General features: G+C 35.9%; 2 protein-coding genes across 2 annotated transcripts; one reads left to right on the top strand and one right to left on the bottom strand.

Moving 5' to 3' along the window:
• Positions 1-1,440: 1,440 nt before the first annotated feature.
• LOC114301218 (Late embryogenesis abundant (LEA) hydroxyproline-rich glycoprotein family) lies at positions 1,441-2,357 on the bottom strand. The gene has a single exon (XM_028246149.2). It carries the CDS (start codon positions 2,236-2,238, stop codon positions 1,648-1,650), a length of 591 nt encoding a protein of 196 aa, XP_028101950.2. The 5' UTR covers positions 2,239-2,357; the 3' UTR covers positions 1,441-1,647.
• A 13,947-nt stretch (positions 2,358-16,304) lies between these two features.
• LOC114301230 (increased DNA methylation 1-like) lies at positions 16,305-23,383 on the top strand. The gene is made up of 8 exons (XM_082897055.1): positions 16,305-16,309; positions 16,480-16,537; positions 16,682-16,738; positions 20,933-21,178; positions 22,799-22,866; positions 22,995-23,051; positions 23,131-23,224; positions 23,354-23,383. The coding sequence occupies exons 1-8, from the start codon at positions 16,305-16,307 to the stop codon at positions 23,381-23,383; spliced, it is 615 nt and encodes a 204-aa protein (XP_082753181.1).
• Positions 23,384-26,946: the final 3,563 nt, after the last annotated feature.

Genomic DNA, 26,946 nt, shown 5'->3' with positions numbered 1-26,946 from the left:
GAATTTTCCTCTCCATTAATCCAAAAACCTCACACCACATAATTTTTTTATTTTATTTTTTATATTACTTTATCTATCAGTGACATATCTATACATAAATATATACATGTCAAATATACGATACAAATGTCTATGCATGTATCTCTGTTTATACAAATTCAAAGATATATGGCGCTGTTTGGGAAGCATAAGTTGGGGTTATTATAGCCTTAAAATGGAAATAAGTCAAAAAGCCTACGGTAGCAATCCTTTTTATTAAAAAATAAAAAATAAAAAAATAGCCTCAGCTGCCGTGATAGTGTAGGGTCAGCCTACACTGTCAAAGTGTCAAATTTCTACATCACTTGGGAAATTACATTTTTGCCCCTTCACATCAATTTAAAAAATTTTAGGGATAAATTTGTCATTTTAACTTCAAACATCATTTCAACACACTCTTCAATACAACAACTCAAATAAAAATCCATCTCATCTTCCCAAACATAAAAACTAAAATAGCCTACTAAAATAGCCAAAAAGCCTTTAAAATAGCCATTTCCCAAACGAGACCATAATAAAGGGTCTAGCTGATCTTCAATTGGAGATCAAGACTGGACCGTCCAGACTAGACCGTGGGCCCATTTTTGGACTCCTTTTTGATAATTTAAATCGTTCATTGTATAGTCAAGTATTATATTCTTGTAAAAAATTATGTTGATCAAATATCAATAGCTATTTAATCGGATCAGATTTCTGTTAGCCGTTTATTTTTTTGCCGTTCATTTTTTTTTTAATACAAAACTGATCGGATTAAATAGTTGTCGATATCTGATTAACGTAATTATCTACAAAGATATAATACTTGGCGAATTTTACATATTGAATGATTCAAATTATCAAAATGAGGCCAAAAAATGAACCTACGGACCAAATTGGACGGTCTAGTCTTGATCTCCAACTGGAGACAAGCTGGACTGATAATAAAAGCTTTTTGTTTATGATTTTTTTATTTCTAGTATTATTGTGGCCAATCACATAAAGAGAGAGCTCTAACCTAGGAAATATTGTTCCATTGATTACAAAAATTTCTCAATTATCCGAATTTCATAAAAGCAGCTTTCTTCATTGGACCAAAAATTAAAAAAAAAAAATAAAAACATTCACATAATTGTAGAATTTACATCATGAGGTCTATATACATTGCTTGAATTGAAGATACCAATTCTTTAGGATTTTGTATCATATCCCATGTTTGAAATACTTTTGGATTGGGAGGGGATAGTACAATTCTATATTATTCTATCACATGTTTGTTTGAAATTGCCGATCAAAAAAAAAAATGTTTGTTTGAAATTACTAGACATTTATTACATGGTGTAAAACATAGATGCGGTCTTTTAAATCTTTTTACATGTTAGTCCGCACTCACTAGGAATCAATATATGAACTATATCAGAATTGGACTATCAATCTGGAACTCAATTTTCCATCAAACAAATATATTACAAAGTATAGGGAAACACTAAACACAACAATGATCATCAAACATTCGATTCCAAAAAGAAAAAAAAAATTTAAGAAAAGAAAATATCACAAGAATCATCAAATTAATAGAATAAAATCCTCATAAGAAATCCAAGCAAACACAACTGCACTCTCTGCAGCAGCTTATAGTGAAACGTGACAGTCAGTCGTCTGTGAATTCTTCTTGGATGACTGCACAAAAACAGGTGAACAGAAAACCCTCAATCTCCGATGTCCTGTCTTCCACGATCCATACTTAAACCTCACCTTCGCCTTCATCTGAACATCCAATTCCACATTCCCTGCCGCCTTCTCAAGCCCCAAGTCTTTCGCCACCTTCCCAGTCAATGTCACATTTTGAGCCACAAGTTTTTCATCCAAATGAGTCTCATACCTATGAGGCTGAAAAAAAGGTTGGCCAGCGCTGGCCGCCAACTTGTCTTTGTCGTAGAACACATACACTTCCACTTTGTCGTAATAGATTGAGACTTTGCTGTTGGGATTGAATGCGCTTATCACAAAGTTGAATGTGCCATTAAGGTGGTTGTTGGCTATGTTGAGGTTGCTGATCGAAGCGTTTTCGATGCTGTACCTGGGTTTTTTGGGCTTGAGAGAGAGCCAAATGATGAGCACAGTAAGGCCTATGAGGACAATTAGGGCTATCAAGACCATGCAAATGGTTCTCACTAGCTTTGATTGTCTTGGTTGGGCAGTGTATGGTCTTGGATTGGCCATTGTAGAGAGATTGATGGATGGTATGCAATGCTGAGCCTAGGGTTTGAAATCTCCGTTGTTTTATACAGGATAAAAGGTGAGAGAATGTTTGTATTGAGAAGCTACACTTTGTGCTTCTACATAAAATTTTTGCGTTGGTGCCTATATTTTAGTAATATGTGAAAAAAATTTAATGTCACTTTTCTATATTCCTTTCTTTATCTTTCCAATTGCTTTATTATTATTATTATTATTATTATTATTTGAATAATTTTTGTATAGCTGATTTCTTGCATGAAACTCAAAACATTTGAGAAATTCAGGTTCCACTTCTCATATATTGGCAAATGTCTTAAAAAATTTTGCATTCAAGACACCTGAGAAATTCAAAATTTTAGACATTTGTCAACATTATTAACACCAAATGTGAATTAGAAATGTGACATTGCAACTTGACTTAAAGTGTAAGAGGTTGACTATCTCTATTAAACGTAGAAGAACTAAAGTGAGATTTTGGTGAAAGTCTAGCAGTACTAAATGTAGTTAATCAAAACACTTTCTTTTATTTGTTTTAGGGACATTTGATTTGAAAAGTCCTAGGAGGGTACTCTCTCAATCAACAAAACAGATATGCAGAGCTGAAACTGGATATGAATATATACTTAGCTTGCAGACAGAAAAAAGGGAAGGGCTTAAATTAGATGCCAAGCAATCATCTCATGAAACTTTTGAAGTGGAAACACTATTTCTTTGGTGATTCTTGCTTTGCCTCCAAGGTGTTCCAAAAGCACCCATTGATTGATAATCAGAATTAACATATTATTGAATCAGCAGAATATGATGGTGACAATAATCAATCATATGCAAGACATGCTTTTAATCAAAATTCTTGCGTCTGCTTTATAAATATTAGATGGAAGTTACCATGTTAAATTATTTATACTATTATATAAAAGTAGAACCTTTAATCAAATTTGAAGTCGTGTTATGCTATTCTCAATTTCAAATTGATTAAAATTGTCATGCTCAGGAGAAATATAGAGGTAGAAGGCTGGTTCATGAACAATTAGATTCAAGGAAAGAGTGAAGTTATAGGCGGAAAGTTTTTTGATAAATTTTAAAATTTTAAAGAATGAAATGTTTGATACAAATAATAAAAGGAAGAATATGAAGAAAAAAGAGTGAATGAAATAGTTGAGGAGGAGATAATTATTTTTGTATATTGTAATTCTCTTATCATAATAAAAATCACACAAATTGTGGACGTAATCCTCATTTGGGATGAAATACGTAAATATCTGTGCTCTTCTTGTGTGTTTAATTTATCATTTATTTATTTATCATTATTCCTATTTGTATTTTGTATTTGACTAATTCTGATTAAGTGTATAAATTCTTAACCGAAACAAAACCTAGTTTCACATTGAGAAAAGGATAATTTAGAGGCATAATTAATTCTGATTAAGTGTATAAATTCTTAACCCAAACAAAACCTACTTTCACAAAACCTAGGTTTAATTAATTTAGAGGAAAGGATATTACATTGATGATTCTTTTCTTGAAAAGAGTTGCTAGTCCGTATCATCATGTGACCCTCTCTCATTGTGAAAATGACATTCAAATTTGTTAGGTTTTTGTAATTGACAATTTAGTCTGACAAAATTCTTTTTAATTGTAATTTTATTTGATTTTTTATTTTATTGAGGTTTTGAGTATTTAGATGCGAATCCAACCAGAATTGTAATTATGCAGAAGAGTTTGTGATCTTAATCCTATCATATTTGTCACTTTGCAGTACCCCTGAAGAAAAAAGCAAAATTGTAGTCGAAGCTGTTTGATCGCTCGAGCGAAGATGCTATAATTTTATAAGTTTCACTTGCCTGCAAAAGTACTGAGAGTTGTATTTTTGTGCTTGAGCAGCCTTTCCTGTGCTCGAGCGTAGATCTTTATTCTGAAACACGCATTTTAGTCAAATCGCTCAAGCGTCCATTCCTGCGCTCGAGCGGAAATCGTGATTCTGTTTTCTATAAATCTGTGATTAATTCAATTTCTAGGATACAACTTCCAGATATTCTTTTTGGGTATTAGGGTTTTCATCTGGAGTTTCTTTGCTTGTTTCCTTTGATAACTGTGAGTGTTTATATCATGAATTGAGTGGATTTCATCAAAAGGTTTGTTTATTTTGTTTTATTCAAAAAAGAGAGAGTTGTTCTTCGGTGGATTCCGTAGAATTTGGACTTGAAGTTTTGGTGGATTTCAAAGTGGCTCGTCGTTGTGGATTCAACATCGGCGTTATGGATTTAACATTGGACAAGACAATTCTGAAGTGAAGATGGTGGTGGAAGAGGCACATTGGGGTTGGTTCAATTTGGGCGTAGATTCGCTAGGTAATTGAAAGTACACTTGTGTAATTCCTTTTTGTCTTCTTAGTGAATTGCTTTATGGCTTTAACCCATGATTTTTGTTATCACAATTAGAGGCGCTCTAATTATAATTTTTTCACGTTAAATCATTGTGTCGATACGTTTTTGATTGTTTGATTAGAATTATTATTTACTGATAAAAATTAATATATAGTCACAAATACATATGTCGGAGTTTTTAGATTTTTCAAATTCAGTTGTATTTCAGTTGCACAGATCTTTTAATTGCATGTCGGAGCACCTGGAAGCCACCCAAGTATATAATAATAATAATAAAAAAGTTTGAAATAAATATCCTTCCAAGAATATATCCTTATGCTCATTTAGTATTTAGCTAATTTGATAGAATTTGCACGTTTTTGGTATCTTTGCTCTTTTTAATTAATATGGTCCCATGGCTAATTCAATTATTCTCCACAAAATGAAAACAGAAAACGAATTTATTTGGTAAACTGTTTTCAATTTTTTTTTTTTTCAAAAAAAAAAAAAAAACAAAAAACAAAATAACAGAAGTAATTCTAACAGCAACCCACTTTTTAGAAAATACTAAAAGGTTGTTTTTAAAATTTTTAAAAGTTATTTTTGCATAAAAATGAAAAAGATATAAAAATGATGACTTTTTTTAAACTTATTTTTGTTATATTTCAGATAATTAAAAAATAAATAAATTAAAACACAAGCTAAGAATGAAGAGGGGCATACCTCAGTTACAAAGATCAACAATCAAAACTAAAGCATGTACCCTTGCCTATCAAAAATATAAAATGGAATATTCCAATAACTATAAAAATTTCCAAATTTGAATAAGTTTTGCCTTGTTATGGTTGCAAATTTCTTTTGAGATTATTAGTTGGTTTATTGGTTAAAAATGTACTTTTAAAAATATTAATTTATTTGGCACATTTTTAATTTTTTTTATACGATTTTAATGATTTTTTATAATGACTAAAGTGCGTTTTTTTTTCACAAAAAATAAATTTATCAAGTGAGTGATTTTTTTTTTTTTTATAAACAAAATAAGCTTTTTTAATTAATAATTAATTTTTATGCCACAGTCAAACCAAGTTTAAACAAACACAATGCGAATATATAACGGAATATCTTCAATCAATTGGGCCGTTTGTCCAAAAAAAATTGGGCCGAATAATTTTGAAGCCCCGGGAAAATGGTCCAAAACGTTACACAGCAGCCCATGCTTAGCAACCAACCACCACCCCCCCCAAAAAAAAAAAAAAGAAGAAGAGAGAAATTTAGTCCAAATTCCCTAAGCCCAACATTTTAATGTGTAAAAGACATGCCAAAATATTTTACTTCCTAAATCTCCGGAGTAACAAGCGCTTTTTTCATGAAAGATAGACTAATATTTTTTCTCTTTTTTTTGGACAATCTTGCACTTGATATATATCTCAGAGATTTTGAATTAGATTTATATACATGATTCAAGCGAAAAGTAATTACTTCCCAAACTGAGATCGCGATTTACATGAAGGGATACGATTCACGATTCAGCTTTCTTCACGCAAAGAATTTGTCCATAGTCTTCTTTTTTGAGAGTATTAATCGAGTTTTAGAGATTCATTCCATCACTATCTGAGTTTATGGAGTTTTCTTCAAGTATGTTGAATTTTTTGCGAGTGTTTTTTTGATTAATTTGTTGATTTTGTAGATTGTTATTTGTAGAGCTTTCTTCAAGTACGGTGCATTGTTGTCAAATTGTTGTTGATTTGTTTGTGAATTCGTAGTGAAGGAACTCAAATTGTTGTTGATTGAATTGTTGTCAATTTTGACGATAATTTTTTTTATTTAAGAATTTTAGTCGACTTGGATCTTATTTGATAGATATTTGTGAGATGATTACAAAAATATTAGTTTTTATTAAAAACTAACATTTAGATCCAAAGTTATATCATTTTAAAGTTTAAAATATTAAATTACTCATTAAAGATATTTTAGTAATAGTGGTATATGTTCGACTTTTTAAGAAAAACTTTTTTTGTACTCTTAATGCATTAAAGTTTTATTATGAATGAATTTTGACCGATTTCTCCTAAAATTAATGTTATACAAACAAAATTTAAATACAAAAAGTTTCATAGAAAATGACATGTCTAATTTATATTCACTATTAGAAATAAAAAAAAATCCATTATTATATATTATAATCGTAAAAATATCATTCTCACATTATTCTGCATAAATTTTTTTTGTGTAAAATTTTTATATGGCTTGTATTTTTCTTTCTAAAGCTGCCACCATAAAATAAATTATTTATTTATTGGCAGAGACTAATTAGAAGATAATATTGAGTACTTACCATGTGTAATGCGATATTGATTAAATTTAAATATTATCTGATATAAAGTTTTACTTGACACTAATCACATTATTTTATGTACCCATAACAGATTAGCATGGGTGCCCTTTAAATAAAATATTGCCAACATTAATTGAATTAATTTGTGGCTCCTATGAATATGCTATGCTTGAATTGAAGGAAATCCTCATAAAGGGAAATTGGTCTGAAACATTTATGGGGAAATTAGGTATACTGAAATTACCAGAATTAGGTATTATTGTACCAAACAATGTCTTATTCCCTTACCAAAAGACAATAATGCACATTGTTTAATTAATTAAATGGGTGACTTTCTCATCTCACATGAAACATCAAAGTCGAATCTTCTTCCCAAAATGCATTACGCAATCAAGCTTCAAGTGGGAGGGGATGAAACTCATGTTCATACCATTTTTCTACATTAAAATTTTAAAATATTATGTACTTTAAGTACATAAATTTAAAATAATGAAAAAATTGCTTTAGTTAAAAAAAAAAGGAAAAAAAAAGAAGAGATGATATAAATAAATAGGCAAAATTTTCTATTAATGATCCCCAATCTCTAATTTTTTATTTTTCAATTCATAACACTATCCTCACTTTATAATACAGTAATGCCAGAAATACAAAATGAATCCCAAAATGATCCATATAAAATGTAATTGGTGATTGAAATTAAACCCAATTATAATGGATTCACATTTAAAATAAATCTCAATTATTTAATATACTTTTTGTAATTCATTTTATATTTTTAGCATTAGTGCTTCACAATATGGCAACTACTAATTTAAAAATCAATTATTTTGGCACAAGTGTGTGGGATGAGTAAATGTTAAGTATAATAGTAATATTACAAAGTTGCATCTCTAATTAGTGAAAAAATCTCATATTATCATAGTGGGGACACAGTTATATTCGTAGCAGAAAAAATTGCCCTCTTAACGAATAACATTAACTCAAACGAATAACATTAACTTAAACAGTAATACTGTTACACTTAATATTTATTTGTTTAGAACAGAAGATCCTGCTCCATATTAAAAAAAAAAAAAAAAAAAAAAAAAAAAAAAAAAAACTAATGGGGGGAGGCAAAAGAAAAATGAGGTAAAGGATCAAAGGACTCTTTAATACTGTGTTTGGTTGGAGGATTTAAAGAGGGATTTGGAAAGGGAAAGGGAAAACCTATCTTTTCCATTTTTCTTTTCAAATCTCTTTCCAAATTCTCCAACCAAACACAGCATAAAGGTATATGTGTGTGTGGTCATCAAGTGTGGAGAGCAATGGTGTGGGTGGTTGCAGCATATTCCTTTGGAAGATGCGATCCTGCAAAGAACCCAGAAGAGAGGCAAAGGAGCCAAACCTCATTCTTACTCTAGACTTCCTTCTCTATATATATTTGTTCTCTCACATAACCCTTAATTCACATCCACCCACTAAGTATCAAACCTTTTATTAGCTACTTACTATTCAAGTTCTCGTGTGTTCCTCTTAGTCCTAGCACCACAACCATGACCCCATAGGCTGCCGCCGCCACCGCCACCACCACCACCGTGGCATCAATGGCGGCTCAAGAGGGTGTATTTGGGGCGGCGGCAATGGTGGTGGTGGTAATGGAGGGTGGTTGAATTGGTGTTCTTCAAGCTCAGGTCGGCTTCTTACCGGAGGAGAGAGCCTCTTTCTCCCACAGGGCAACTTCAATCCTTTGGCAAATTTTACTCATAGATGTAATGCATCTCTACGCATGGTGTGATTCGGCCTCTTTTTTTTTTTTTTTTTTTTACAAAGGTGTGTGATTCGTGGTTTTAAATAAAGGTATTAGAGTATCAGTAATATCGTTGGATATTCTTGAATAACAATATATTAGAAGTTAAAAGTATCCTTATGTAAGAGCAAATACCATACGTAATGATATTTAAAATGGCACCACTACACTCCATTGCACCCAATATTTGTTCGTGATCTTGGGGTCGACAGAAAATTGGAGTTTGATTTGCTTTTTTTTTTTTTTTTTCTTCCTGTTATCTTATCTAGTGTGAATAATAAGAAGATTGTCTTCAAGATCTAATTGTGTGTAACATCACATATGTTTGTCTGATATTGTATTTAGTTGGGAGATTTAGAAAAAGATTTCGAAAGGAAAAAGAAAAAAGAAAATATAGATGAAATATGAATAAAATTTATCAACATTTGACCTAATTTTACATACCCTTTCCCTTTTCTCTTTTCTTTTTCATATCCCTTTCTAAATCCTTCAAGCAAATACAGTATTAATATATGTATTTTGTAATTTCTTCGCTTCCTTGAAACTTCTGAAATGTTGGCATACAAGCAAGCATGCTTTTCCTTAGATGTGAATGCTGAAATGTGTTTGGATTCTAGATTTTGTGAAAGAAAAAAGAAAAAGGTAATAGATTAATGTAGTGGAAGCTTAGTAGGTGTTTGGCACATACTGAAAAAGTGTTTTTTTTTTTTTTTTTACGTACACTTATTTGAATCACATCAATCAACATCTCATCTCTATTTTTCTACCCATTTTTTTTATTTTTTTATTTTTTATTTATTTATAAAAAGTCAAAAAATACAGTTATTTAGAATATTTCAAATCACTCCTAAATTTTATTCACTTTTTATTTTTATTTTTGTTTTTGATTATTCAAAATTTAAATTAGAAGTGCAGTTCAACATTAAAAAATTATTAGATGGTTTGGAAATGTCATATGGGGAGAATTCGGAGCCCCAATGTCGGTACAAGGGGAGTTTTTTTTTTTCCTCAAAATTTCTAAATTAATAAATAGATTATGTTTTCCATGATGAAAATGAATTCTGAAATATACCATTCGCGATGAATGCATTTGAGATACATTTTTTCAACTAATTTTTAACTTTTAGTCACAGCTTTGTTTCGTTGCTGAAAACTGAACTTTTGTTCATGAACACAAGTCACTTTTTTAGTGTTAAACTAGCTATTTTGAAATTTAGATACTGATTTATTTTTAGAGTTCGTTTGAATGGATTTAAAATTAAATTTTATAAAATTATTAGAAAATCAACTATTATAAGGGAATATAAACACTATAATTGAAGATAATTAGTTGAAATAAAAAAAAGAAAATTATATATAAGGTCACTTTTTAGACTAATTTTTCTAGACTCGGTGATGTATTAGAAGATAACTGGTTAATAATTAGAGAATAAATAAGAGAGAGTTGGATTATATATGTGGGGGAATTACTTGACAGTGGGGCATAGAAAAAAAATTACAAAACATGAGGGGGGCAAGTGATTTTGTGGTGGGGTGCAAGTGAAAACTATGGGTGCAAGTGAGAGTTGCACCCCTCTATGTTTGTGTATTTTTTTTCCACTATCCAACTGTTAAGTAATTTTCCTTAGATATTTTAATAGAGTGCCATATCACTGAGTCTAAAAAATAAGTCTAATTTTTAAACTTAAATAGCAATACTGCTCATTGAAAAAAAGTATAAATTTTAGTAGCATTTTGTAGTTAGAATGAGAATTCCTAATATGATTGTAAATACTAACATTTATATGGTCAGGAGTAGACTTTTCTCCGTTCCATAATCTTGAACCAACAATGCTAGAGACATCAATAGATTTATTAATATTTTTATCAAATGTTTTATATGATTGTAAGACCCACATGGATAAATACGTTACATAATGGATTCGTACAAACAAAATCACTAATAGGACAAATAACATGGATAAATAAATATTAGAACTTGTCGAAGTAAATTTAACTCTAAAAAAGAAAGAACAAATGACAAAAGAAGCAAACCGAAGCATGTGGTTTACACAGTTTCCTTAAAATAGATTTGTCATCTAACCGAAGGGTGCTAGAAGAACGTCAGCGCTTGTCTCCCAGGATACGATGGTTGAGAGGCTGTTGTAGGAGTACCTCCTATATAGTTTTGTCGAACTGACGAAGGGCATCACTCTCTTTCTAACAAGAACCAAAAGAATGGGCTAGCAAAAAGAAGATAGGAAAAAAACCTTTAAATTTTTCTTTCAGTGTAAACACATCTCCAACTTTATATAAAGAAAATCACAAATTTTCCATCTCAAAAATCACCTCTATATCATACTTTTAAGTTGGAGGGGAAAGACCCTTTATACTTGTAGGGAATGGGTCTTAACCATGAAGGTTATCATAAAATCTAGCATTAATGGCCATCAACTTTAGCCATTAGAGCTAGAGTTACAAAGGTACAAAACTTTCATGTGCATAATATATATAATTAAATATGTATTTAATGCTATTCAAACCCGATGGATTGCAAAATGAATACGTGTGTTGGGTCACAATTTGATCTAGGCCCAATCTCAAATACATGTACAAACTAAGCCCAATACAGCACAGCTCAGCCCAATCTACAAGACTTTCTAAAGAAAAATAATGTAGATTTATATCCTCCTTTAAACTTTAGAAAGTTGTGTTGCTATTATTTTCATTTTTATTTTTTTATTTTATGAACTTTGAATAGAATTCATATTTATGACATATAATAAATATCTAAAATCACATATTTTGTGTGTGTCCCCCATGTGTTGTGTCCTACATTTCTTTTTAGCTAAAAATTGACATGTTAGCGTATTTGAATTGTGTTCATATCATGTCACATGTCCATGTTTCTTAAGCAGTTGTAATAATACAATTATGGTTAGCAATTTGTTATTGGAGAACACTAAATTATAAATCCAAAGGCTGAAGTTTTCCTTTCATGGTCCGAGTATATGCTTCTCATATTGTTTATAATGCATGAAAGTTAATAGAGGAATGGATGAAATTACACATCATGTTGTCAATCTACTTTGTTGGATATGTTGTGCCTCTAGTCTGCAATGTGCAATTGACTACTTTAATTCGTATTCATGGAATGACCTTCACTTATAATTGCTTGCCACCCATTGCTTTGTTTCAATAATTGGTTAGTAACATCATCTAGCTATACGATGTCATAGGCTCATGGCTCATAAATGTACGAGTGGGACTGGATTCAATTTTGCCTATGTCATCATCCATTCAAATTTCTTCATATGACTTTAATTCTCATTTTGATGGTGTGAGTAAGCCCTGCTTTGGTAACAGTTGGTTCAATTGGAATTGAAATAGAGACAACTGACATTGAGCACTATATTACTGGTCAATAGAGTTATATTTGTAGTTTAGCATTTGCATGTGCATGTGTTTGCTAGCATTTAAATTCGACATTTTTTCAATAAGCTTAATACAATTTTTTCCTTATTTATTTACCAATTTATAAAATATATTCTGAATTCTGGTATACTTTACCTTGGTAATTTTAGGTCACCAATGAATATTTCCGTTCCAAAGTCATCTGACAGTGGCTCCTATGAGAATATATCGCGAATTTAACAAATTAGGCATGATTGTGGTTGTACATATCAGAGTCCTATTAGAGGCGTGATTGTATTAAAGTCCTATCAGAGGCATGGTTGTATTTTCTTTTTGGGTTTAGGAGTTAAGGCTATATAATATAAGGACTGATTGTAATCAAATATTCAATCTAATATACAGTTTTCGTTCAGAAATCTTACATGGTATCAGAGCTAGGTTCGAAACCCTAGCTGCTTCGCATGTCACCATCGGAGTCGCGACTTTTCTCGAGAGACTTCATCCATTGATCAAAAGACAAATGTCGTTACACTTTGATAGATATTTAGGGGGGATAGTCTACTAGTAGTACTTCTTGAGGTTTGCTATATTCCAGGGCCGAGGTATGGCTTTTCCCTTGAGATCCTCCAGGTAGTATACTCTATTTCCAGGAACGATTGTAACCTTGTAAGGCCCCTCTCAGTTAGGTCCTAAATTTCCTTTGCCAGACGCCCTTTTGCGATCCATAACTTTGCCCAAAACCAATTCACCAGGTGTAAATTGTCTTGGGAGAACTTTCTTGTTGAAACCCTTGATAAGCTGCTGCTGATAGGTTGCAAGTGTGATCAGTGTTGCTTCTTTTCAGCCTTCCGCTATGTCCAGTGCTTGGGCAATGGCTTCTTCGTTACTTGTATCTTCGAACAGTTCTGATCGGATAGTTAGAAGACCGACTTCCAGAGGAATAATAGCCTGATTTCTGTAGGTCAAGGAATAGAGAGTTTCCCCGGTCGAGCGCCGTGCCGTTGTTCAGTAGGTCCACGATGCATGGGATAACTCTCCAACCTATTTCCCTTTTGCACTTTCGAGCCACTTTTTTTACGCCATTAATGATGGTTTTGTTTGCCTATTTCTTGTCTTCAGTGAGAGTGCCAGATCTCAGAAAACTAAGTATTAGATCCATCCAACTCGGTCCTAAGTTCGTACAAAGGACCGAATTTGGAGACGCAATACTCGGTTCTGCCAAAAACTCGACCCAAATCTTTCTAGCATTTTTGGTTTCCACTGATGAACCAAGACAGGCTAAAGCATCAGCATGGCTATTTTTGTCCCAATTGATCGGTTCCACTCGTATTGATTGGAATTTCTTAAGTGAATCTCTTACTTTGTCTGCATACTTTGTCATTCTTTTATCTTTCGCTTTATAGACCCTAGTGAATTGGTTGACAACTAACCGAGAATTATTGAAAACCAGGAGTTGATCTGTACTGAAGTGTTCAGCATTGCATAATCCTACCAGTAGTGCTTCATATTATGCCTCGTTGTTAGAGGCCTTCCATCCAAGCTTCAGACAGATGAATCCTTTTGGAGATATGAGTACCACCCCTAACCCGAGCCTTGGTTATTGGATGATCTGGCAACGTAGAGCTGCTAGATGTTGCCCGATGAAGAGTTTCCATGCTTCTGAAGCACATTGTTTTCCTAATTCGGTGGTACGTGGTACTTGTATCGAGCTGGAGTTCTTATGCTTGGTTCTCTGGGCGGGTGCAAATTTGGCGACAAAATCTGCCAAGACCTGGGCCTTGATTACTGTTCTGGGCTAATACCGAATATCAAACTCACCAAACTCAACTGCCTATTTCGTTATTCGGCCAGAGAAATCGGCTCCGCCGAAGACAAGCTTGAGGGGGAATTTAGTGAGGACATTGATGGTGTGACCCTGAAAGTAATGTTATAGCTTTCTTGAGGCAATGAACAGAGCATAAACCAGCTTTTCCAATGGTAGGTACCGTATCTCGGTATCTAGGAGAGTCTTGCTGTATACACCAGCCTCTGTTCCTTTTCCACTTCGCGAATCAATACTGTGCTTACAGCATGGTCTGAAATTGCTATATATAGGAGAAAAAGGAGAGGAGACGAGCCAATTCAGTGCTTGGTGCTCCCTCTGATGAACAATGTGATCGAGATATTAAATTTCCCATTCCCGTCGTTGTTCATCTTCTCTTTTCTCGACCAACTAGGTACGGAGATCCTAAGGTGGATACTTTATCTGCTAGCTGGCCGTTCTCTGCCTCTTAGCCCTTCTCCGGTGAGAACCACGGGTTGGCTGCTCGCTGCTTCACTTTACACCGGAATTGGCTGACTTCGTTGCCTAGACTCATTCCTTGGGACCATCTTTTCTAGTGGTTCCAAGGATGGGCTTCTCCAGTGCAGACGAGAAGATTCTATGTCGGTCTTTTTCTTCATTGGGTTGCCCATTATCTTCTTGAGTTGTGCTTTCAATTCTTGTATCTCCATCCCCATGGAATCGATGATATGATCTCTATAATATTCTCCAACAAGAAATGATGGGAAGAGCCACTAGCAAAAGGCTGGCGGTGCTCAACAGAGTTTGGAGTCCGGTTATTGTTTTTGGTCTGCTTCTCCTAAACTATTGGCAGCGCCAGGCCTTTGTCCTTCGTCTTCTCCGTCGGCGGAGTCGACACAAAGGGTAGAATATCCTCAGTTCCCATAGCCAGAATCAGATGCAAAACTCATAGATGAAGAATCCACGCTCACCACACCAATTGTGCGTACCGAATACCGTACTAGATAAAAGTGAATCAGAGCTCCACAACTGAATGGACTGTCCAGGAACCGAGGACCTGCAACACAGAACACCATCAAGGCTTCTTGGCCGGGATTGGCCGAAAAACCTCTCCGGCGTTGGAATGAGTGATCGGAGAAGATGAAGGACTCTCTCTAGGTGTAGAGAGAAGAAATGAAAGAGTAAATTCGGTCGTGCTCAAGTTAAGATCAGATATCTTCAATGTGAAGAGTGATGCTTATATAGAAAACTTTGCTTGTTGCCCAAGATGGTTTCCTGAAGCTTTGGTGCTGCTAGGCTTCTTTTAACATTGTTCCAGGTAAGGGACCATTGGGTATTTAACAATGTATGCATATACTCATTGTAACCATGCTTGTAACAGATTACGTTCCCTTGATCAACCGTTTCTGTGATTCTAGGGGGAGGGGACCAACTAAGGTGGCATCCTCCATGTGCATGTATTCATAGCTTCCACGTTTCTCTGAGAGGTTTCCTCAACTCCGTACCGTTGTGCCTTGGCTCGGTCTTTCACAAGACCGTTTGTAGAGATGGGTTGGCATATTCAGATATCTTTGTATGGGCTTAGCCCACTTTAGTTCTGACAATGGGTTCGGCCCATCAATTCGGCCTATAGATTAAGTCCTGCAACTCGGCCCAACCCAGCATCACGGCTGGACTGGCCTTTCCACTGCGAGTTGGACCCAAGTGCTTGAATACTTGGGTAGACTGTTGGTTATGGAGTTGGGCTTACTTGGCTTGCCCATATGTTCATCTGACCCACTTGGATTTGGGCTTTAGTAGATTGGGTCGACCCAATGCTTGGATCCAACCCATTTCATATTTAGTCCCTTCAATGTTTTTCTTTACCTAGTATCACCAGTGATCCTTGGTACAGCAAATATTGCTAGAACATGTTTCAAAAAAAAAAAAAAATTGAAAAGCACAAAAAAAAAAAAAATGTTGTGGCAGCTGGAAGTATTGCAAAAGCAGATTCTATAGAAGAGATAACCAAGCGGTGCATCTGCATTGTTGAAACTGCTGAGGCTGATGTTGGCGGATGTGCATTATGCAGGTTATCTATCTTAAGAAGATTAAGTCGTCTCGTGATAGTTTACACTACTCTCTCTCTCTCTCTCTCTCTCTCTCTCTATATGTCAAAAGAATAAATTGAATATGAATAACCATTTCCAATGGATTGCTCTTGAATCCAGTTCCACTAAAGAGAAACATAATTTTCAATTTGGTCATAGAAATTCTTGACTTCCATGGACCAATATGTATGCAAAAGCTCTGTTGTATGTAGCATGGTGCTGCTGCTGTACTAGGTCCCATCTCACTTCTATTTATATCAAAATTAAGGGCTCCACTAGTGTGATATGCAATATTAAGATGCAGTATCAATCTGCATGCCGCAGAATATTGTCATTCTTTATCATGGAGTCTTTTTGCTGAAGTCTACAATCAACTTTTGTCTTCTTGCCTTCTTCTTCTTCTTCTTCTCATATTTCAATTCAACATTTGTGAGCTTATTTATTTATTTTTTTGAAATTGATAATACTTGCAGGGCCCATGATTTCATAAAATCAGGATTTGGTCCTAGGACAATTATCTTTTGTGATCAGGTATTTCGTTGTTGTCATTGTCTTTGCCTTGTCATATTTGAATTTCAATGTTCTTTTTGATTCTTAATTGATTGTGATCGCAACAAACTATGTGTTTCCTCTTTTTTTGTTTTTTTTTTTGGCGTGCTGCATTTGTGCTTTTAGTGTGCGAAGGAGTATCACGTTGATTGTTTGAAACAGTATGAAATAATTGATCTAAAGGTTTGTAGTTTATGTTAGGATCAAACACACCCAGAAAAATTATCTCACACACAACACAATATTTACGTAGTTCGGCCCAATGCCTACATCCATGGACAGAAATGAGAATTTTTCACTAAAATTGAGCAAAATACAAAACAAAAGAGGAGATAAAAATTCTCACTCAACTCACAGCTCTCTCTCAAATTTCTGATGCAATCACCCTCTCCCTCTCATCTCTATTTATACACAAAGAGAGTGAGGGAGAGGAGACAAACTCACCACCATTTTTTATCTTCTTTAATGGTGAAAGTCAACAATGGCTACAACGGGAAGAGAAGAGAGAAGTGCCCAGCTTAGACCTTCACTTCACCTGTGGTGGAAGTCCTTGCACGCCATCCTTCCTTGACTCTCTCCTTTGCTTGCATGGAGTTGGAACAATAATTGGCCTGTAGCATAAGGATCACCCCTTTCACATGGGGTGACCTCTAACAATCACCCCCTCAGCCCATGTGAGGTGATCCGTAACAAAACCTGCTGCCAAGGTATCTGGCACCCCCTGATTGGATACCCTGCACCCCTTGCTTGGGATACCCTGTATTGCTATGCAACTCCTTGCCTGATGAACACGGGAGCAACTAAAAAACTTCAGAGTTTGACACATCAACATCCTCAATTTTCCTTGCTCGGAGCTTATTTCTGAATAACTAGCCTTTGCTTTCTGCACTTCAGACCAACTTCCCAGCGATCTCATACACCTGTTGTCTGTACTGTAATCCCTAATGTTCGGTTCTGTCTCACTTGTACGTTCGTATTGATGTTTGACAGTTAGCCCTTCTGCCAAGACAGCTTCCACCGGTCTGTACAAGCTACCACTATGCAACTCCGTGCATAGTGCTCCCACCCCCTTATTGGGGTGCCGTGCAAAGCTCACTTTGCGACTCGAGATTGCATCCCTTCCTTCCATGCATCTTTTGAGAGGTTGCAAAATGTCTCTAAGACGGGAGCAAAAGAAACTCTCTTCTTCACTGGCACAGTCTCTATCGACTTGATTTTTTTGCTCTGAACTTCCTTTAAGATTGGTTTCACTGGCTCAGATCTGTGCATCTTCGAACTGCCTCCTTGCATTTCCGTGTACCTTTTTCGCCAGTCCTGATGAAAGCCTTGCTTAGTTCTACGCTTTGGTTGTGTATGTTCTTTCTTTGTACCCTTCGACTGGCGTTTGACAACACTCGTCTATGTCAAAACTTCTCATTCCAGTCTGTACAGTTTGTTGCACAACTTGCCTTGTAACATTTCTCTATTGCCTCTGTGTACATGAAGAACCCCGCTACTAGATGAGAACCATTTTCCTTTTAGATCTAGCATACTCAGGGAGATTAGATTCCTCTGTACTCTTGGCACATGTCGGACCTCAGATAAAACCACTTTTCTTCTATCCTTAGTAAGGAACTGCACTGTCCTTATGCCGACAACTCTGTTCACTGTGTTGTTGGCCATCTGGATAATGCTACCACTGACTCTTCGGTAAGTGGAGAAAAACTTCCTATCCGCACATATGTGGAACGTACACCCTGAATCCAAAATCCAGTCGGGTGTCTCTAACTCTGATGAGACTGTAAGCATCGCATCTTCATCATCAGAGGAATTCACTACAACTGCTGTAGTTGAGGGACCCCCGTGTCCCTTAGCCTTCTATTTGGCTTGTCTGTCCGCCTTTTTCTTTGGGCAATCTCTTATTACATGATCTTCTTGATCACAGTAAAAGCACCTCCTCGTGTTGCCTTGCCTGGATTGTGAACGCCCTCTGCTTTTACTTCTTCCTCTACCTCTGCCCCTTTCTCTATCTCTGCCTCTACTTTCTGTGACAAGGGCCTGGGACTGCTCTTCTCCCATCTCTCTCTTCCTTGCCTCCTCGTTGAATAAGGCGTCTATGACCATTCCCATGGTTAGTTTCCCTTCAGGTACAGAATTACTGAGAGAAACCACCAACGTCTCCTAGCTGTCTGGTAAGGAACTGAGTAATAATAATGCTTGCATCTCATCCTCCAACTCCATTTTGACTGATGCAAGCTGGTTCACAAGGCTGTTGAATTCACTGGTGTGTTCAACAACAGACACACCACTTTTCAGTTTCAGGTTTATAAGCCTTCTCATTATCAAGGCTTTGTTCCGTATGGCCTTGAACTGGTACATGCCCTCCATTTTCATCCATAGGGCATAGGCGTCCGTCTCTTGGGCAACATTGTGGAACACACTATGGTCAATCCACTATCTGATTTGACCGACAGTCTTCTGGTTAGTTTTTATCCAGTTCCCATCTAGTTTAACCCCTTTTAGTGCTATAGGGTCAAACAAGTCTTTACAATACAGGATGTCCTCCATCCACGGCTTCCATATCACATAATTGGAAGCGTTCAACTAAATCATCAGCCCTGAAACTGATGTGGATTCCTCCATCGACTTTGCCATTGAGTCTAGATTGATCAAATTAGCCGCAAAAGCACTTCGGATTGCCAAAATAAAAAATATAAATTTTTTAAAGCTGATTTACAAAATCTGACTGTACGGATGTGTCCAAAATATTCCAAATAATTGAAAAGCACTATTGGATCACCCAAACCGGACTTCAAATGGCTCAGATCAAGCCAAAACAAGTTGAATGGTTCAGATTGGTGACTTCTAGAGTGCCTAAGAAGCACCAGATTAGTTCTTCGGTTCGGCTGGCGTCAGGCTGACGTCAGCGGCTTGGTCAGCGGCGCGATTGGTCAACGACTCCGGCTTGGCGGCTCGGCGCTGGCTGGAGGCTCGGCGTCGACTAGCGGCTCGGCTTGGATGACATTGTCTGGCGCGCATGGGAACGGCGTCACAGAGCTCGTGTGGCGCGTGAGGGGCCGTCAGATCTCCGTTTTCGACGCGTTTTTCACCGCTGTGCTCGTCTCTTCGAGGGCTTCAACCTTGTCTGATCAAAAGTGGATTTCTACCACTTTGATTTCTTGGCATTTTTAAGAACACACTTTATTTTGCCGAAAACATACAAAACCCGCTCTGATACCACTTAGGATCAAACACACCCAGAAAAATTATCTCACACACAACACAATATTTACGTGGTTCGGCCCAATGCTTACATCCACAGACAGAAATGAGAATTTTTCACTAAAATGGAGCAAAATACAAAACAGAGGAGGAGATAAAAATTCTCGCTCAACTCACAGCTCTCTCTCAAATTTCTGATGCAAATCACGCTCTCCCTCCCGTCTCTATTTATACACAAAGAGAGTGAGGGAGATGAGACACACTCACCACCATTTTCTACCTTCTTTAATGGTGAAAGTCAACAATGGCTACAACAGGAAGAGAAGGGAGAAGTGTCTAGCTTAGACCTTCACTTCACTTCTGGTGGAAGTCCTTGCACGCCATCCTTCCTTGACTTTCTCCCTTGCTTGCATGGAGTTGGAACAATAATTGGCCTGCTGCATGAGGATCACCTCTTTCACATGGGGTGACCTCTAAGAATTGGTATTAGAGCAATAATGGGCATTTTTTGAGAACACACTCTGTTTTGCCGAAAACATACAAAACCCGCTCTGATACCTCTTTGTTAGGATCAAACACACCCAGAAAAATTATCTCACACACAACACAATATTTACGTGGTTCGGCCTAATGCCTACATCCACTGACAAAAATGAGAATTTTTCACTAAAATGGAGCAAAATACAAAACAAAGGAGGAGATAAAAATTCTTACTCAACTCACAGCTCTCTCTCAAATTTCTGATGCAAATCACCCTCTCCCTCCCGTCTCTATTTATACACAAAAAGAGTGAGGGAGAGGAGACAAACTCACACCATTTTCTACCTTCTTTAATGGTGAGAGTCAACAATGGCTACAACGGGAAGAGAAGGGAGAAGTGCCCAGCTTAGACCTTCACTTCACTTGTGGTGGAAGTCCATGCACGCCATCCTTCCTTGACTCTCTCCTTTGCTTGCATGGAGTTGGAACAATAATTGGCCTGCAGCATGAGGATCACCCCTTTCACATGGGGTGACCTTCAATAGTTTATATAATTGCGTTTCTTTTTCTTCATTTCAACATTTCTTTCCCTCTCTCTCTCTCTTTATATATATATGTATGTATATATTTGTCTGAATATATTCAGTTCACATGGAGTTATGTTTGAATAGACAGTTGTTGCCGCTCGTGTAACAGGAATTGCCCATTGGGAATTGGTTTTGTTGCATGGATTGCAGTAGGATTCATTCTGCTTTGCAAAACCTGTTAGTTAGTGGAGAAGAGAAGTTGCCAGAATCTTTGCTAGATGTTGTTAAGAAGAAGATTGAGGAGAGAGGTATCAAGTGTACTACTGATCTTGATATAAGATGGAGGCTTCTTAGTGGGAAGATGGTTTCTAAAGAAACTAGACTGTTACTTTCAAAGGCTGTTTCGATCTTTCATGTGAGTAATCGTTGATTGCTATTTTTCATTGGTCATTTGCTCTTTCAAGATTCATTTGATTCTTCAAATATGTTCAGATCAATATGTTTTAGTGTCAAAGTTTCCTAAATTAATGTTTTAAGTTCTATGATGTGTGAAAGGCCCCGTAGGTCAATAAATTTTGAGAATATTTTCAAAATTAATGTCAGAAGCGTTCTTGTGTTACACCAATAAATAAAGAAAAGGTCACAAAAGAAGTAAGCAACTGAGCGGCCTATTGAATGAACCATTCTAACCAGTATTATCTATATAAAAATAAATATAATTTTAAGACAATTCATTATCCTAATTCTTCAATTAAAAGTATTTATTTCAACAAAAGGACGACACATTGTTGGATTCTTGTTGTTTTGTTTGATTCTTAATTTTCGTTTCATTTGCTGATTGATTGTATGTTTTCTGCAAAGACTGCACTTTCTTGACCTTGTTATTCTCTTTTCTAGCTTTAGGCCACTTAGAACCTATCTTATCTCGAGTAATGCTTGTTGCATGCATTGACAAAGTCTAGATTGTTTTTTTCCCTGAAACCAGCATTTTTATATATTTACTTCTTTCGATTATCAAATGCTAAAAAAATCGAGTATGATTCTAGGTAAGGTTGTGCACTCACTAGACACGAATACTGGCCACACCTCTATGCAGCTTTACCCTTGCATATCGAGCTGTTGTGGCATATTTTTGTGACGGTTGAGGTTCATTATTAAGTTTACGATTATTTTGAAGGGAGAAAGAATGAATCTACTTTATAATTTAATTAATTTGATATTGCTCACTTGAAGCTTCAGAATGTGGCCCATTAATGTGTAAACTCCATTTTCTTGAAGAAGCAACTGTTGTTTGGCATGCCATGTATCTTAATTTGAATCATATATGTTTTTCCCTTTTTGAATCAATACCAATCCAAATTTAGTGGCACTAACTTTTGAATTGATTTTTGTTCTTTTAGGTTGTTTTGTTCCCTTGTTATTTTCATTCCGATTTTTATATGTTTATGGTTTTATGGAAGCCAGTTTTTCGTAGTTAATTTCTGGTGTCCTCTTTACTTATCAAAAAATTAAAAATGAAATAAAATAACTGCAACCCTTTGCAGTAAGTGGCATTCTTTTAGTATCCTTTGTCAAATTTTAAGTGTTCATTAAAAAATGATAAAAAATAAAATAAAACATAAGACTAATTTCTAAAGTTAAATTAATTACATTGTTTTTCTTTTAATCTTAGATGTTTGAGTTTTTATTTTGTTTAAATTTGTAATGTATTTCATTTGTGTCTAAACGATGGACATGTTTGATCGTTTATTCGACACGTGTCAGGAAGTGTGCAATGAGTGTTGGTATTCGACATACGCACCACCTTTTTAGAAGTATATATCCTTCTTTCTTTCTTAGGTAGTCAATTTATGGATTTCAACCATTGAGATTTTCACTTATGCACTGAGTTCTTCTTGGGGCCATTTAGTAGTTTTGAAGTTTTTCTAAACCTTCCATGATATGACTTGATGGTTCATTGTGTCTACCCCAGAAGAAATATTTTCACTTAAATAATAATTATTTGCTAATTTTTTTAAATTTTTTTTGTTTTTAGGAACGGGTTGACCCAATAGAAGTTTCAAGCACTGCCAGCATTGATCTTATTCCTAAAATGGTTTACAGGTAAGCATTAGCATTCTCTTTCCAATCATTTATGTTTATCAGCAAGTTTGTTGCTTACTATCTTTGTGGGTATTGCTATGTATTACCTAGAATTTTTATGTGCTAATTACTTTCAAATGTTTCTGCAGGAGAAACGTGAGAGATCAAGAATTTGGGGGGATATATTGTGCAATATTATTAGTCAAGTAAGATTATTTCTAAAGGATTTATGTAGCTTTTGCACCCTGTATTGGTTACTTATTATCATCATTTCTAATTATGCAGCTCAACCATTGTGTCTACTGGGATTATTCGGATTTTTGGAGAGGAAGTAGCGGAACTTCCTTTGGTTGCAACAAGTATTGATTTTCAAGGACAGGTTAGTTTAATGAGAGAGAGGTGGACAATATGAATTTATGCTTCGATTTTGTTCCTTTTGGGAAATATTCTGGAATTTACTTTTTAGATTTTCTATTTTATAATGATGATGTATTTTATCCTCAATTAGGTTTTGGTGGAAGGGTTACATATCTTCTGATTGTGAGAAATTATTACAGTTTTTGCAGGGCTATTTCCAGGTGCTATTCTCTCGTATCGAAAACCTACTTGCATATCTTAAGGTAGAGGTGCAACTCGGGCAGGTTCGGTCGGGTTGGGAGGTTGTCCAAGCCCAGCCTAAGTTGTGCTGAGACTTGCCCAAACCCGAATTGTAACTCGAGGTTGTCTGCACAAGCCCGACCCGAGCTAAACCCGAGTTGCCCGAATTGTCTAAATTGTAAATGAATTTTAGTTTTTTTTTATAAATTTTTTTTATTTTTTTATTTTTTTATTATAGAAAATCATTAATACCATCAAAATAAATAATTTATATAATGTAAGAGAGATGCCACTATAGTAGTCCTTACAATTTATGAGTAAAAATAAAAAGAAAAAAAAAAGATTTTATGTTATTTGTATATATAATATATATTCAATATGATTTAATAACATAAATTACTATAATATCATGTAATGACTAATAATTTATATTTATATTTAATATTTTTATATATCTATATATGTACAATTCGGGCTTCGAGTTGCTCGGGTTGTTTGACATCTTTGCCCAAGTCCGTCCAAATTTAATTCGGGCTTCTGAATTTTTGCCCAAGCCTGTACCGAATTTGAAAATATTTTTTCCAAGCCCCAAAAAAATTCGGGCTGGTGTAGACACCCCATTTTTGACTGCCCTTAAGACTTGGACGCGACTGATGGTTTACATGGTGGAGAAAGGTGTGCAGGGCAAAGGTTCAATTTCTTCGGTAAGAGGAGAGTCAAGTCCCAACCTTACACCCCATTTTGGACCAAAGCTATTTTGAATGGTTTTTAGACCTTAAAACCCTCTCCTTCAAAACAATTTTGAAATAAAGTTCCTACAATGTTTCGAGGCTAACATTTTGTTAAATGTCGCGCTTTTCGGTAAACCGAGCAAGGACAAAGTAGAAATGAATGAAAGAGAGATAAAATCTTTGAAAAATCTTTCAAAACACCTTACTTAGGGGTTTGGAGTTGAAGAAAAGAAGAGAAGAGGGAAGAAACTAGTTTGGGAGAAGTTCGGCATGAATTCGAGTAGGAGAAAGTCGAGCAGCCCTCGCTGCATCGGGCTTATTCATTTGCATACTTGGATTCTAGCTATGAGGCCACCACAGTTGGAAAGCTTACTTCTGGGGCTTCATTTTGCACTCAAGAATCTCCTAAAGCCAATTCCAGACGGGGGAGATATGATTGGTTGAAGTAGGGCATCACTTCGGTTGGACCGAATCTGCGCGGCTTCACCAAAACAGGCATAACTTTTTTCGCAGGAGGAATTTTGATGTAAGATTTGCGCCATTGGAAAGATACCTTCCGGGGCTTCAATTTGGACACCTAGTCAACCACTTTTAGGCTTCTCAATCACTGGATGACCACCTTTCTTTCCGGTAGACCAATTTTTTGTCCTGAAAAAATCAGAAAAAGTAGCAGGCCGACCACTTATGCCCAGAAAGCTCAAAATTGATAGATAGTCTCCCTTCAACTATCTTCCACAATCTCTAGCTGTCCAAATCAGATATTTTCGACCCAAGCTTGTTGAGGAAGCTATTCTCTTCACATTACAGGGTTAGAGCACATTTAGGAAGGGGAGAGACAACTTAGGAGACTTAGAACATTTTGAGGGCCTCTCTCACAAAAAAAAATTTCCTCTCTCTCTAGAATTCTCAGCTCTCTCTCTCTCTCTCTTCCTATATTGTGTGTATAGAAGCATATAAGTGCCCAAAAGTGAGTGTTCTTCCCATTTCTTGAGCCTCCACCCTTGATCAAACTTGCCTATCTTGAAGAGGTGATCCTTGGAGATGTATTTGGAGCTCCTAAGGCTGATTTTGGTTCAAGAAGGACCTGTTTTGGTGCTGAGCTTTAAGGGTAAGACTCTTCTCCTCTTAAGCTCATTCTTGGTGTACTTGTATAGCCATCTTTGCATGCTTCTTTTGGCCTGGTTGTGAACTGAAAAAACCTTTGTTTTTATGGATTAAAAATGATGGTTTAAGGCTCTTTTGGAGTTAAGGGTGATCTACCCACTTTTGTAGCTTTTTGGCTATGTGTTGAGCCTTGTTCTAAAGCTTTTAAAACAACCTTTCTTTGGCCTTTAAACCACTGAATTCTAGTGGAATTTCAGTGGTGGAAAAGTTGTTTTGAGGTCCCAAATGGGAGGGGATAGCCTCCCCTCCTAGTTTCCTCATGCCATGCCTTGTTGTCTTTGTAAAAGAGCATCTTTTTTTGGGTTGTTTTAGCTTAAGCCAAGCATGTTTTAGGCTCTACTTTGCCATGTTTCAGATCTGTTTTGGGGTGGATAGGGCTCTTGTTGCTTATTTCTTGCACTTGTAGTGCAATCTCGCTTTCTAGCCTAACATGCTTCATGATTTAGCCTAACTTCCTAACATGTGCTAGCTTAACTTTGGCCTACAATTGTCCATATCTCGGCATGTTTAAGCTCTGTTTTAACTTGTTTGGATGGTTTGTGTATGGCCTTGCACGGTTGTGGTTTGAGTGCTTAGAATGGCCTAAAAGAGAGCATGCTTTGTGGGCTTGTTTTGGTGCATGACCAGCATGTTTTTAGCTCATATTTGACATATAGAAACTCTGTTTTGAGCTGGATACAACTCTCATGCATTACATTACATAGTTGTAGTTCATGTGTTTCAAGAGCCCAATGAGTTGGCATGCTATATCACTTTGTTTTGGTGCATGTCCATAGCATTTTCAGCATTGTTTTGGTATGTAGAAACACTGTTTTGATGTGGTTGAGACCTGCATGCATTGTACCATATAGCTATGGTTTATGTGCTTCATTGGCCTCTTGCATGAGCATACTTCATTGACTTGTTTTGGCCTTTGTTCCATGCACTTTAGCCATTGTTTTGAGGCTGCATAACTCTGTTTTGAGTTGATTTTGTTGTTTAAGGCTTGCCTTGTGTGGTTATGGTGTAATGCTCTTGTATGCCTAGTTGATTAGTCCATTTAAGCATGAGTGCTTGAACTATTTGCATGTTGTAGTAGTGTCTTGCACACAATTTTAGAGCATACTTCATGCCATTCATGCCACTTCCTTACATGTTTCACTTTTATTGCTTTGAAAGTAGCCTTGAGCCTCTTGTCGGTTTGAGCATGAAGTTGAGACGTTCATGTTTAATGGCTTTAATCCTCTTGAGGTTTTCTACTAGCCAACGGCATGAGGTCTTCTTCATGCTCAAGGCACTTGAGGCTTAGGCCCTCTTTCCCATTAGAGGACTCTCATTTGGACTTAATCAATTAGAGGATGAATTGGTAATGCTAAAATGAGTAAATAAAATTGACCAAGTAAAACGGCAAGATAAGCATAACTTGTGTTTGCATTGCATGTGTCAGGTGTTCGATCGGACGTTATATAGAACACAAGGCGGATTAGTCCATTTTATACTCAAAGTGATGAAATGAGCTAATCCCCTTTGTCTCCAACACACTTGATCATGCATGATAGGGTGGTGGCATTTTGTGTGTATTTGTGCATTCCTGTCATATTAAAACGTGTAATTCGACTCCTCGGCCATC

The sequence above is a fragment of the Camellia sinensis genome, chromosome 12 (assembly GCF_055761805.1).
Source record: "Camellia sinensis isolate YWXY chromosome 12, ASM5576180v1, whole genome shotgun sequence".
Taxonomy (NCBI): Eukaryota; Viridiplantae; Streptophyta; class Magnoliopsida; order Ericales; family Theaceae; genus Camellia; species Camellia sinensis.
The sequence above is the reverse complement of the archived record's forward strand: the minus strand, read 5'-3'. Positions and strand labels throughout refer to the sequence as shown.